The sequence below is a fragment of the Chinchilla lanigera genome, unplaced genomic scaffold, assembly GCF_000276665.1.
Source record: "Chinchilla lanigera isolate Chin_1 unplaced genomic scaffold, ChiLan1.0 scaffold00036, whole genome shotgun sequence".
NCBI classification, from domain to species: domain Eukaryota; kingdom Metazoa; phylum Chordata; class Mammalia; order Rodentia; family Chinchillidae; genus Chinchilla; species Chinchilla lanigera.
The window spans coordinates 10627319-10641171 of NW_004955437.1; the positions used below are offsets into that span (position 1 = coordinate 10627319).

Consider the following 13853-nt stretch of genomic DNA (forward strand, 5'->3'; position numbering starts at 1 on the left):
TGGGATTACAGGTGTGCACCACCACGCCCAGCTGTTTCCGCATCTTCTAATCTGTTCCTCTGACCTTCAGGTCTGTTTTGGTGTTTTTTTGTTTTTGCCAATACCACACTGTTTCTATCACACTAGCTTTACAGTATAATTTCAAGTCAGGGATTGTGATTCCCCCTGCCTTGCCTTTGTTGCCTAGAACTGCCTTTGCTATTCTAGGTCTCCTCTGGTTCCAAATGAATTTTAGGATTTTTTTTGTCTAATTCTGTGAGATATGCTATTGGAATTTAGGTGAGAATTTCATTAAATCTGTATAACAGTTTTGGAAGTATGGCCATTTTCATTATATTGGTTATTCCCACACAAGAGCAAAGGATATCTTTCCATTTTCAGATATATTCATCAATCTCCTTTTTCAGAGTACTATACTTTTCAATGTAGAGGTCTTTTACATTGTTAGACCTTTGTTAGATTGATTCCTAGGTATTTCTTTTTTTTTGGATGTTGTTGTGAAAGGTGTTGTTTCCCTAATTTCTCTCTCAGTGAGTTTGTTATTTGTGTACAGAAAGGCTATTTATTTTTGAGTGCTGACTTTGAATCATGCTATGCTACTGACTTTCCTTATTAAATCTAGCAGTTTTTTAGTGGATTTTGGGGGATCTTCCATGTAGAGCATCATTTCATCTACAAATAACTACTTCCTTTCCTATCATTATTCTTTTTTTCTTTCTCTTTTCTAATTGCTCCGGCTAAAGTTTTGAGGACTATATTGAGTAAGGGTAGAGATGATGCACATCCTTGTCTTGTCCCTGATGTTAGAAAGCTTTCAGTTTTTGTCCATTTAGTATGATGCTGGCTGTTGGTTTGGCATAGACGGTTTTTGTTAGACTGAGAAAAAGACCATTTAATTTTCTGTAGTTTTTATCATGAACTGGTGCAGGACATTGCCAAAAGCTTTTTCCATGTCTATTGAGATGACTGTGTGATTTTTGTCCTTGGCTCTGTTAATATGGTGTATTACATTTATTGATTTACGTATGCTGAACCATCCTTGCAGCCCTGGGATCCCACTTGGTCATGGATATAATCTTCTTGATTTGCTGCATTCTGTTTACCAGTATCTTACTGAGGATTTTTGCATCTATGTTCATTAGGGAGATTGGCCTGTATAATTCTCTTTCTTAGCTGGGTGCTTCTCCAGTTTGATATCAGGGTAATGCTTACTTCCAGAAATGAATTTGGGAACACTGCTTCCCTTTCAATTTCATTAAAGAGTTTGATAAGTAGTAGTGTTAGGTCTTCTCTAAATTTCTTGCAGAATTCAGCAGTGAATTCAATGGCTATGGTACAGGCTTTTCTTTGTTGGTAGGTTTTAAATTACATCTTTGATTTTATTCATCAATACTGCCTTATTTAGGATTTGTGTATCTTCTTGATCAGCTTTGGTAATTCATATGTATGTAGGAATCTGTCCATTTCTTCTGCATTTTCCATCTTATTAGAATACAAGTTTTCAAAGTAGGTATAGACAATCTTTTGGATTTCTGCAGGATCCACTGTAATCTCTTCTCATTCCTGATTGCACAGATTTGAGTCTTTCCTCTTTTTTGATGAGGCTGGATAAGGGTTTGTTGATTTCAATCAATCTTTCAAAAAACCAACTCGATTCATTGATTTTTTTTTATTACTTTTTAGTGTTCAATGTATTAATTTCTGCTATGAAATTTGTAATTTCCTCCCTCATACCAGCTTCTGGCTTAGCCTTCTCTTCTTTTTCTGTAAGTTTCAGGTTCACCATTAAGTTGTTTACTTGCACTTACTTTGCTTTCCTCTGTTTTCCTTATTGTGTCCCATAAGTTCCAGTATACTGTACTGTCATTATCATTTAATTGTAGACATTTTCTAATTTGTTTAATTTCATCTGTGACCCATTAGTTGTTCAGGAGAATGCTATTTAATTTTCATGTGCTTATGAAGTTCCTGCGGTTTCTTTTGTCATTGATTTCCAATTTCATTGCATTATGGTCTGATAATATGCATGGGATAACTTCAATTCCCTTGCACTTACTTAAGCCTGCTCTATGAACTAGTATGTAGTCTATTTTGGAAAACATCCTGGGTGCAGCTGAGAAGAATGTGTATTCTGATGTTGTAGGGTGGAACATTCTGCAGACATCTACTAAGTCCATTTGTTCAAAAATTTGGTTGAGTTCTAATATTTTGTTGATTTTGTCTAGTTGATCTGTCTTTTTGTGAGTCAGGTATTGAGATCTTCAATACAACTGTAATACTGCTTATTTGATTTTTCATGCCTGTTAATATTTGTTTTATATAGCTGGCTGCAATAGAATTTGTTACATATATATTTATGATTGTTATCTCTCCTCTTGGATTATTCCCTTCTCAAGGATGTAGTGACCTTTACCTCTCTTAATCAGTCTTGGCTTGAAATTCACTGTCTGCAAATAGAATAGCTACCCCTGCTTTTCTCTGGGTTCATGTCTCATGGAATATTGTTTTCTATCCTTTGACGTTCAATCTATAAATGTGTTTTTGAATTAAATTTGTTTCTTCTATGCAGCATACTGTTGGATCTTGCTTCATGACCCATTATGCCAGTCTGTTTTTTGATTAGTGAAATGAGACCATAAACATTGATGGCTATAACTGGTATGTACTGACTTATCCTTGTCATGCTATTTTCCTGTTGTTTGCTCCCCTTCTTTTTTCCCATCCATTTAATTGTTTGCCTTGCCTAGTGGATTCCTTCTGTTGGGGGTTCATGGAGTTATAGGCCTTGTTATCTCTTTCTAGAATGGCCGGTCATAAATTTCCTCAGATGTTCTTTGTCACAGAAGTATGTCTCCCTCAGTTTTGAAAGAGTATTTGGGGGTTACATCAATCTGGGTTGAAGGATTTTTTTCCTTTAGAAATTGAAATACTTTACTCCAAGCTCTCCTTGACTTGAGGGTTTGTACTGAGATGTCAGCTGAGATTCTGATGGGTCTTCTTTTACAGGTATTTCTTTTCCCTAACAACTTTTAACATTCTGTTCTTGTTTTCAATTTGTGGTATCTTTACTATGATATGCCTGACTGTAGTTTTTTTTTTTTTTAATCATGGCTAATATATTCCTCACTTATGTCAACTTCTTTTTTCTACCAGGGAAGTTTTCTGCCATGATGTCTGTGAACAGTTTTTTTACATCATTTGTGCTATCTCTTGCTTTTTCTTTGACTCCAATCTTGTTATTCTTCCTTGCCTCATCTAGCAGCTGCTGGAGTAATTTCTTATGGTCCCTTGCTATTTTTAAGACATCTTTCATTTCATGATCATTAATCACAAGACTGTCCTCACACTGGCTTAATCTACAGCAGATACTTTCAATGGCATTTTTATTCTCCTGGATATCTACTTCAATCTGCCTTATGGATTCCATTTCTTTCCTATGCTGAGCATTTATTGCTTCCATAATTTTCTTAAGCTCCTCTATGCTTTTTTCTGTATCTGCTCTAGAGTCATTAAACATGGTTTTCATTGTGGACACCATCTCTGCAGTTATTTGAGAGATTATTTCTGATTTGGATTTTTCTACAGCCTCATTCATTTGCTTTGTTGTTACTTCAGAAAGGTCAGGTGGTTGGCTTTTGAATTGTCGCCCTCACTGCCCCCTGGGGGTTTGCCTTTGGTGAACTGGATGTCTGGGGTTGCACCTTGTTTAAATGCCTTCACATTTTCTTTCCTTGTTTAATTCCTGGGGCGATATTTTTAAACTGCCTATGGTGGGTTGCTTTGTTGTTAGTATTTAGGACCCTCAGGAAATGACTACTTCCCTAAGGTATCTTCCAGATGTAACTGGTTTCTGGATTTTGAGTCTTTGCAAGATCCTGCCTCTTCAATTTGTTGGGGATGAGAAGTTACTGCCTGTTTGGCTCAGTCTCTGGTTCTTTAGCACTGTACCACGGTATTCTGTGTGACCCCAAGTCAATCTCAGTCTTGGAATACTAGGAAGAAGAGCTGTTTAGAACAATTATGTCACTTTTGAATAAAGTGGTACTATCAGCAAGAACAGTAGCAACAATCACAGGCTAGAAAATGACCAACTGAGGTAACCATTAATTTGCCACTTTTAAACATATGATATAGATTCATAGTTACATATCAAAATCTAAGGCAGACCAGAAAATTATATGCAGTATGTAAGTCCTTAATATGTCAATTTTACCCTCAGGGGTTGCAATTTAAAAGGGGTTAGGGAAAAAATACAGAGGTAGCAGATCAGGAAGAGATTAGACTAGAAGTAAGACTGGAGGACAAAAGGGGATCATGCTAACTTTGGGAAACTGGTGCAGAAGACTGGAGAGAAAGAGAGAAAAGATAAAAAAAAAAAAAAAGAACCACCACCACAAAGAGGCTAGAAACTACCTTCATACTCATACAGAAACAAAATCAAACAATGAGAGAAACACAAAACAAAAACCAAAAACAAAACCACAACAACAAAACAAGAGAGACAAAAAGAAGAAAAGAAAAAAGTCTACTCCCAGTTAAGTCTGCTGTCAGTGGTAGACAACCTGTGGAGACAGAGTCCCCATCCATGCTGATCTATACCAGCAAGCCAGCTTTTTGGCAGAGTAGTGGTTAATCTCAGCAAGCCTGTACCTTCCGGCTGAGACCAGACTCATTTGGCCTGTAGCAGTCAGTATACCTTCCATGATCCTGAGCCCAGATGGAGCTGGGGCTAGGAAGAGCCAGCAGCCGCTCTGAGTTCTGAGCCCAGCAGATCCCTCTCCAAGATGGCACCCAGCCAATTGCTCTCTTGCACGGGACAACAGAGCCCTCAGCACTCACTGCCAGCGAGTGCAGTCCTTCACATCCACTGTTCCCCTCCACTGCTGCATGTCTCTGGGGAGGTCTCTGGGGTCACCAGTCACTGTGTGTCCCAGGTTTGAACCACTCCTCTCATGCAGTGACTCCTGTCTCAGGGAGAAGGCACCCCTGGCTACTTCCTTCTCTTTCATTGAAGTTTCTCTCTTCACTCTCTCTGTGTGCTTCAATTCATGCTTCAGATCCTTTCTGGACCCAGAGGACCCACTTTCCTCCTTCTTGTCTTCCTCACAGTTCTACAGTTCAGCATTTGGATGGCCCCTCTCAGAGAGGCTCTTTTTCAATTGGTTACCACTGCCATCTTGGTGCTCCCTCTTGGTACATTTTTAAAGCCAACAAGTTTCCAAAATCTTAGAATAATAACAACAACAAACGGACAAGACACTATTTTGCAGCTACTAGAAATTTTGCAAATCTAGCTACATAAAAATGAAGACCCAATGTTGAGGTTATGGCCCAGTAGCATATCACTTGCCTGCCATTGTAGGAGGCCTTGGGTTCAATCCCCAGCCCAGCCACTACACACAAAAGGAAAACTATCACCCCAGCATGATAATCAAGTGCAGTGCAATACATTGAGAGCCATGGTCACAGGACTTCTAGAACACACACACACACACACACATTTCAATAGTATTCATACTTTCCACAATGGAAAATGAATGTAATATTCAGCCTACCAATTCAATCTGACATGCCAAAGTAGCAAAAACATAACATTCTCAAACTTTTAAGGAATTACTCAACAATGACAACTTAAAAAAAAACAATGACCATGTCTAAAGGAGATATAAAATCAATAGGTCACATAATACATACAGTGTAATAAAAATATACATAGAACCCAGAAAAGAAGTATTCTATACATCAGTTTTATGTTTTGTATTCCTTATGTGATATGCAATACAGCAGCCACTTGCTCCATGTACCTTCGCTTTAATTAAAATTCAATAAATAAAATATAAAATTCATTTGCTCTGTCTTGTAGCTTAATGGACACACTTAATAGGTACACATGACATAAATAACAAAATTACAAAAATGGAAATTTCTGTCACTATAGAAAGTTCTACCAGACATGTTATGCTTTATGTTAAAGCATGCTGTCTGGTAGAACTTTCTATAGTGACAGAAATTTCCATTTTTGTAATTTTGTTATTTATGACATGTGTACCTATTAATTATGAACTCCTTCCCATAAAATTACCAATATTTTCTCCTGCACTTAAAATACTTTTTATATACTTATCAATCAATATGCTGACCATAATTACTTTTGAAAAGATGACAATACCTATCAGCACAGAGTTTACTATAAGTACTTTAACACAATCTCATTTCTCTTTACATTAACCTTGTGAGGTAGAGAAATGCACAATCCCTTATCTGAAATGGGTACTCCAGAATTCAGAAGCATTCAAATGGTAGAAACCTGACTCTCTCCAACCCATATGCTCCATACCACCCTCAGAACATCTAGGGAAGCACCCAGGGACACAACTGATTATATAACATTCACATGAAGAGATATATGAAGTCATATGAAGGATATGTGAAGATTTTTTAAAAACTGCGTATCAATGAGGACCTGCTTCTGCCATCAAATTAGGTATGAACAGAAATTCTCCAGTGTATAAACAGCAACGTAACTGCAAATTTAGACAAGGGATCTGAGGAGTTTTACCTATTTTTCCCCATATCAGGATCTGTGTAAGATTTCCATCACACAATTACTCCAATGACCAGCCCCTGAATTTCAAGAACTCACTTCCAAAAGGGAGCAAGATGTTTTTCTCCCTGCTAGGTATACCATTATTGTAAAATGAAAGGCCTACTTATTTTTTTATGAGAGAATTGATAGTGATAAATATAAAATCAAAATTTTATTTTTCTGTATCATAAAATGATACTTTTTAAACACAGGTGCTTAACTGGATCTAGAAGCTTATACATTTATTATTTCTGAAAAAAAGTATAACCAATTTTCATGACAATATTTTCATGTTCTCAATCTGGTTTTACAAGTTTCTGCCAGGCATGGGGGTGCAAGTCTATAATCCCAGCACTCCGAAGGCTGAGACAGGAGGATCACTTCAAGTCTGAGGCCAGCTTGGGCCTCTGGGCTACAAAGTGAGTTCAAGGCCAGCTTGAACACTATAGCAACCCTGTCTCCAAAATACTTAAAAACACACACATACACCTTCAGGAAAGATTGTGACCAAGTTTACATTGAAATGTGAGAATCTTCATAATTATTATAAACTAGAATAGATCTTAAAATATCCCAAACAAATACATTTCACAAAAAAAATGTTTAAACACATATTTTACTGTAATTCAAATATTAGGACTTAAAGTATTACTTACTGATGAAATATAAAAACAGACATTTAAATATTCTATGACATGGCTCCATTTATGCCCAAAATTATGAAATATCATAAATATGACATCTAATAAGGAATATATAACAACTACGTAATTTTGATGAAAAATTATTCTAGCTCTTGGTTACTGATATCCCCTTGCTGAATTGGTGCTTAGGAATAGGAAAACTGAAACAAATTTTTTTTTTTTTTTTTTTTTTTTGGTTTTTCTCCGGTACCGGGAACCGAACTCACGACCTTGCGCTTGCCAGGCAGGCACTTTTGCCGCTGAGCTAAATTCCCAACCCCTGAAACAAATGTTAAAATATGAAAATCACAACTTAAACTAATATTTCTTATTAAAAAAGATCTAATTACTAATAATGGAGTAATTAACTGAATAATTATTTAGCTTTTACATTACTATTTCATCACAGCATATAAACAGGTAAAAGTTTATAAACTAAATTTTATCAATCAAACTAAAGATGCAGAGAGGTAGTTTAGCTTAAATGTTAGGAGTATGAATTCAGGCATCAGAGTACTTGACTGCAGTCTAAGGTTGCCACTGATACAGGGTAATAGTTAGTGAGTTACTCAACCTTTCTGCCTTGGTTCCTTCATCTATAAAAGGGTAGCAGGCAGATCTATCCTCATGAGGCTGAAATAAGATACATAAAATGGTGCATGGAAACGTTCAGGAGAGTATATGGTACACAGGCTGCTCTGCAGCATTCCTTACCATCCCTGGTATTACTGAAGCATCTTTGGAATATTAATGTGTCTGTTAGCACTTTCTACCTTCCAGAGCTTCTCTTTCTTTCATAAGGATACAATATTTGAAGCAAACCTACGTCAGCTTAAAAATTAATACCTTACTGATAATTCAGATATGTACATAAGGGCTCCTTAAAGCCTGATTAAGGTAAGGATAAGAAGAAACATACTCTTTCACAGCTCTTTTATACATACAACAATGCTGTAGTCTTAGTGTAGCAATGGATAAAATGTTGCCATTTTATGATCCCAAATGATCCAAATAACCCCAAAAATTCCCAAGAGGAAAACCTTACTGAGACATTAGTTCAATTTTGAACAAGCTGTGCTTCAGGCACTAACAGCATACTCCAAGGACATATTCCAGGAAGTGTCAGAACATAGACCTAGAATTGGAGGCTGATCCTGAGCATATCACTCCCTCCTCTGTACTACATGGCATTGTTCATGTCCTATTTCATGACAATCAGTTGGCTTTGTGCTCTTACCTACTGCTTCCTAAAGGCACTAACCCTCAATGAATGCTGATTTTTAAAAATTCAAAATTGTAAAACTATATAATTGAGACAAGTTTTACTGTGTGCCAAGAAAACTGACTTTAATAACTTTTTGCAACCAAACACAGTGGTGCACACCTGTAATTCCAGCTACTTAGGTAGCTGAGGCAGGAGAATCACAAAATGGAGACCAGCCTGAGCAACTTAGCAAGATGCTTTCTCAAAATTTAAAAACATAAAAAATAAAAGAGGGTTTGGAGATGGACTTCCTCGGTAAAGCACTTCTAGGTTCAACCCCCAGTACCACAAAAAAGGAAAATAAATTTTTCAACCTGTGGATTTTACATAAAGATGAAATTTTCATTTTGAAGAATTCTTACAGTATAAAAAATGTTTTTTTTTTTTAAAAAAATGTGGTTACTGAATGACTAAGCTACCAAGCTGTGAAATCTGACATCATCACCAGGTCTGTAAACCTGACCAAGTAAAAAATGACAAGGCAAGAAATAGATAAATGGTAAAATAAGGGGGAGAGCGAGCATTAAAATTCTTGTTTGTTAAAATACCTGCAATATAGGCTAAAAAGATTTCACTTTATTTATATGCTACATAAGTTCAGTAACTTAAAAAACTTCTAGACCCTTCCAGCCAGTATCATCCAAAGAGCTATAATAAAGACCATACAGCAAATATGCCCAGTATGTGTTCTAGGTAATAAGGTAAACAGCAGCCGATGTCATCCCAACCCACTAGTAACTATATGACTATTAATCCTCAATTTTAAATCTACAGATTCATTTCCTAAAGAGTGTTTTACCTGTGGTATTTATTATTCATCTTAAAATATAGCAAAATCTATAAAGGCCCTAACATTACAGACTGGCTGCCAATTCCTTATTATATAGCAAATCATGACAATTTCAGTTGTGAATGCCAACTAGATACCTTTCAAGCAAAACTAATTCCTGGAGATGACACTATTTCTACCCATTAATAGTGAATGCATGGGAAGACACTAGCAGTGGAAAGCTGGGAAATACCAATACAAATAGGCTTGCAAGAACTGAACAACAGCAGTAAAGTAAGGATTCATAGAATGAAATTCCTACAGCACAAAATAAATTTGGTGGCTTCAATCTATACTTTCCCACTTGAACAAAGCACATAAGCCAAGATCAAATATATAATGATTTCATTTTCATGCAAGGGAAAACCTAAAAATCTTACACCAACAGAAATGAATGATGAATTAAAAGGGATTCCCCTAATTTTGGCCCTATTTTCCTTTCTATGAAGAAATTCGTAAGGGGGGAAAAAAATAACTTCAGACTCTAAATGATGAATGCTAACTACTAGGAGTGGCCTATGAGGTCTAAAATGGAAGGAAAATGTACATTTCTTCCAGAGTTGTAGCCAACAATAACTTTTGCATTCTGGATCCAGCTTAGGTACATTAGTTGGGAAGATGTTTGCAAAAGTATTTAATAGGAAAGTGCTGAATTTAGTTTTATGTCTTCAGTATTTTTGCTTTTTTGAAAATTTACTTCTTAAAATTTTTATTAGTTCATATTTGAAATACAAAATGTTTCTATTCCTTGTGTGGAATTGGTACATGTACATAACACATCTTCATTCTTTTTCATCCCCTTTCCCTCCCTCCATCCTGTGATCCCTTTCTTCATTTCTGTAAATGGCTTCATTTTATAATTTGCAAATGTTTGAAGAACCTCTCCTAAGTATAAATGACAAAAGAAAATACCACAGTTTTCTTCTTATAGCAAGCTATTTTTATAGATCAGAGTTTAAAAATTCAGTCTCTGAATAAAGGAATTTTTAAATCTTTTACATTTTCCCCAACATTCTGAAATGCAGTGATTTCAAATACTATTGAAACTACAAACTAATTTAGGTTCACAGAATTAAGACATTTGAGAAAAGTTGAAAACTCTGAAAACGTTTTAATAATCTAAAAATATAATCAGTCTCAAAATTTCTAAATTTAAAACGTAACAATATGACACAGTCAGGCAAATAACAATTGCCAACAAACGTGTTTACATGCTTATTCATTCTACCTTTTAGAAGGATGAGCCGGTTTTCATTTTTCAAGTACAGTATACTGCTGTGATGTTTTTATCCTATTTTGCCTTTTTGCACATGGTTTTTTAAATGTTATCAGAGATTATTTCACATCTACTGATAAAATACAAATAACTTTCAAGCTAACTCTATAAATTCTATTTCTATTGCTTTTCTTTAAGGTGAATAAATTTAAAATAGCAACATTCATAGCATCAAAGACATACTCACATCATACTCTGCAACTCCGCCACAAAGCTGATAGCCTTCCCTGTACTTCTTCCACTACTCGAAGTGGTAGTAGACATTGGGCTAGCTGCAGTATTATTCATCTAAACAGAAACGAAAAATGAAGCTTTCAAAATGTACTTTAAATAAATGCATGAGAAAATGGAATCAATTATAAATTATTCCTGATAATTCCTGTTTTGTATTAATCTTATTTGCTTAATATTCTTTATTGAAACAAAATTATGGTGCCAAAAAGTTGCTTAGTCATGTAAGACAGCAAACAAACACTCTCTTGGATGATAATTCAATACCTATTTGGCAATACACATGTAACAAAAATACTGATTTAGGGCTGGGGATATAGCTCAGCGGCGCAAGCGCTTGCCTGGCAAGCGGAAGGTCCTGAGTTTGATCCCCAGTACCACCAAAACAAAAAACAAACAAAAATACTGATTTAAAATATTTCAAGGGGCTGGGGATTTAGCTCAGCAGCACAGGGCCTGCCTGGCAAGCCAAGGTCATGAGTTCAATTCCCAGTACCAGAAAAAAAAAAAAAAAAAATTTAACAGACCTCAGCAGTCTTAATCATGTGTTCCAGGGAGCCCTAAGATTAGCGCTGGCTACCAGTGGCCCCTAAGCACACATGAATAGCCAGCTTCATCTAGACAACAACAAAAAAAATCTGATTTTTCTATTTTATATATGAAGGTTCCAAGTAAGACTTCATTTAAAGAAAGTTCTATAGCCCTAAGATACACAGTTATAAAACTACAGCATAATTTCATCCCTATTTGAAACAAAGCCTAAAATACAAATTCAAATAAATCAGTATATCTGAAGTAAGCATTTTTATATGCTATAATCTCATAGGTAGACAACTTTCAACTTAAAACATGACCTGTTTCCTCATAAAATTAAAATGATGCTTAATGAGAAAACTAGATGCCTATCTTTATGTATGTCATTTTACTTTATGCTCGCATTAAACAAGAATTAGTAAAGAAGAATTACTTGCTGGGTGTGGTAACATAGACCTGTAATCCCAATACTCTGACACACTGAGACAAGAAAATCCTAAATTCAAGCCTAGCTCAGGCAATTTAGCAAGACTGTCTGAAAATAGAAAATAAAAAAAGGCCAGGAATATACCTCAGCACAAAGGCCCTGGGTTCAACCTCCAATACAGGGTAAACACCACAGATACAAGTCAAAATAACAATATAAAATTATGAAATTAAAGCCTCAACTACTACATACCAAGTACTCGATAAATGGTATTATTTCACACATGCATGTAAACTTTGCAAGTATTATAATCTTCCTTCAAAATACTTATAAAACCAGGCATCATGGTATATGCCTGTAATCCCAGGACTATGAGAGGTTAAGGCAGGAGGAATGTAAACTCTAACCCAGCCTAAGCAATCTACAGAGATGATGTCTCAAAACAAAGAATAGAGTTGGGAATATAGTTTAATGTGAAGGCCTTGAGTTCAATACCTAGTACCACAAATAAACAAAAATTTAAAAAAAATACTCTGCAGATTGTAAAGAACAGAACAAATGTTAACACAGTAGAGAGAATTTACAACCTAAGAATAGAGAGCAGGCTCCAGGGCTGTTACCATACAAAAGGCTGGGTTTGCTGCTTGAGTCAGGAGGCAGTGCAGGAGTAGAGGAAAACCTTTACCATGCTGACTTAAGGGACTGTGGCCAGGAAGCTGATTCAGGGGCATCTTAAAGAACAGATCATCAGAGAATGGTGGGCACCTTCCCACAGGTGGAGAGTTTTGACTAAATGAGGCCCATCTGATCCTTATTACCTAGTCAAGATCCTTATTTCTTGAGCCTGTTCTTGTCATTGATTACCTTTCCCACATGCAGTTCCTGACCCATTACACAATGTATAGGTGAGGACAGTGGCCTCACAGCCTTCTTGCTGACTCCTAAACTCACAGTAAAGAAAGAAACCATCTTCTATTAGATGACTGTGGATGACAAGGGTCTAGGTGAGGCTAAACTCAGAGCGGGGATAAGATCTGGTCTCAGTACTCTGCTTGAAGGAGAAAGTGCCTTGGTTCAATATCCAGCTCTGCTACTTTGCTAGGGTTTTAAACAAGTTACTTAATTTCTCCATGCTTATTCCCTCATCTATAAAATGGGAATAATAGTCCCAACACTCTGAGGGTTGCTATGAGAATTAAATGAGTTAACATGTATAAAAATTCAGAACAATACCAAGCACACACTAAACACAATAAATGTTACTTATGGAATAACATCAGTATCTTTTAAGAATTTCCCCTTCCTGCAGACATGGTGGTGCATGCCTATAAATCCCACATTCCTGGAGGCCAAAGCAGGCAACTGGAAAGTTCAAACCCAACCAGGAGTGACTCAGGGAGACCCAGCCTCAAAATCTAAAAATCTTTTTTAAAAAAGAGCTGGAATTGCAGTTAAGGGCATAAGCCCTGGGTTCAATCCCCAGTACAAAAAAAAAAAAAAAAGTTGCTCCTTCCTGAGCTCCTGAAAGCTTTCATTATAAATTTTGATCACCTTTATTTCATAATCACTCAAAGTTTCAAAAACCTGAATACTAAAAGACCTCAACGCAATTCAACAAATTAAGTAGTTCCCTCACAGAGCAAGTTCCCTGTTGGTATCACAACTACAGTCACTCTTACCATTGCTGACTCCTGCACACTGTAATTTGTATGAAGCCAGTATTCTCCTCTGTTTTCCCATTTCCTCCTGTTCTGCTGTGCCCCTGCATGTGGTCCATCTATATGGTCTCTCCTTCTACCCCAATTCATTGCCCACACTGACGCCGAATTTATCTTTATAACATATCCCTTTAATCTGCCTCATAGTTAACAAAAAGAACCTAATCCTGGGTCACACATCACCAGCTGAGACGGCTGGGTTGAGCTAAGGAACAAGTTAACTACCAGCCGCTACCTGAGATGGCCCTGGTAGAGTATCTAGAGAGGAAACAAGACAAGGTCGTGAATACCTCCCAAAATACCCT

The 13853-nt window shown here is 36.4% G+C and overlaps 2 protein-coding genes across 18 annotated transcripts in view; one reads left to right on the forward strand and one right to left on the reverse strand.

Moving 5' to 3' along the window:
* Positions 1-13853, reverse strand: part of Supt3h (suppressor of Ty 3 homolog (S. cerevisiae)) — a 441758-nt gene that overhangs the window by 419517 nt on the left and 8388 nt on the right. For 9 of the 12 annotated variants that reach the window (XR_001235061.1, XM_013516875.1, XM_013516858.1 and 6 more), the window contains exon 2: positions 10826-10926. Coding sequence is in view for 8 of the 12 variants with exons in the window: in XM_013516875.1 (XP_013372329.1) it covers positions 10826-10926 (101 nt within the window). In the remaining 4 variants the exon portion in view is untranslated. Of the gene's footprint in view, positions 1-10825; positions 10927-13853 lie in introns of those variants that run through there. The other 3 variants (XM_013516861.1, XM_013516866.1, XM_013516869.1) reach the window with 3 other exon arrangements.
* The window catches only part of Runx2 (runt-related transcription factor 2), a 287714-nt gene that overhangs the window by 29174 nt on the left and 244687 nt on the right, over positions 1-13853 (forward strand). The window lies entirely within an intron of this gene.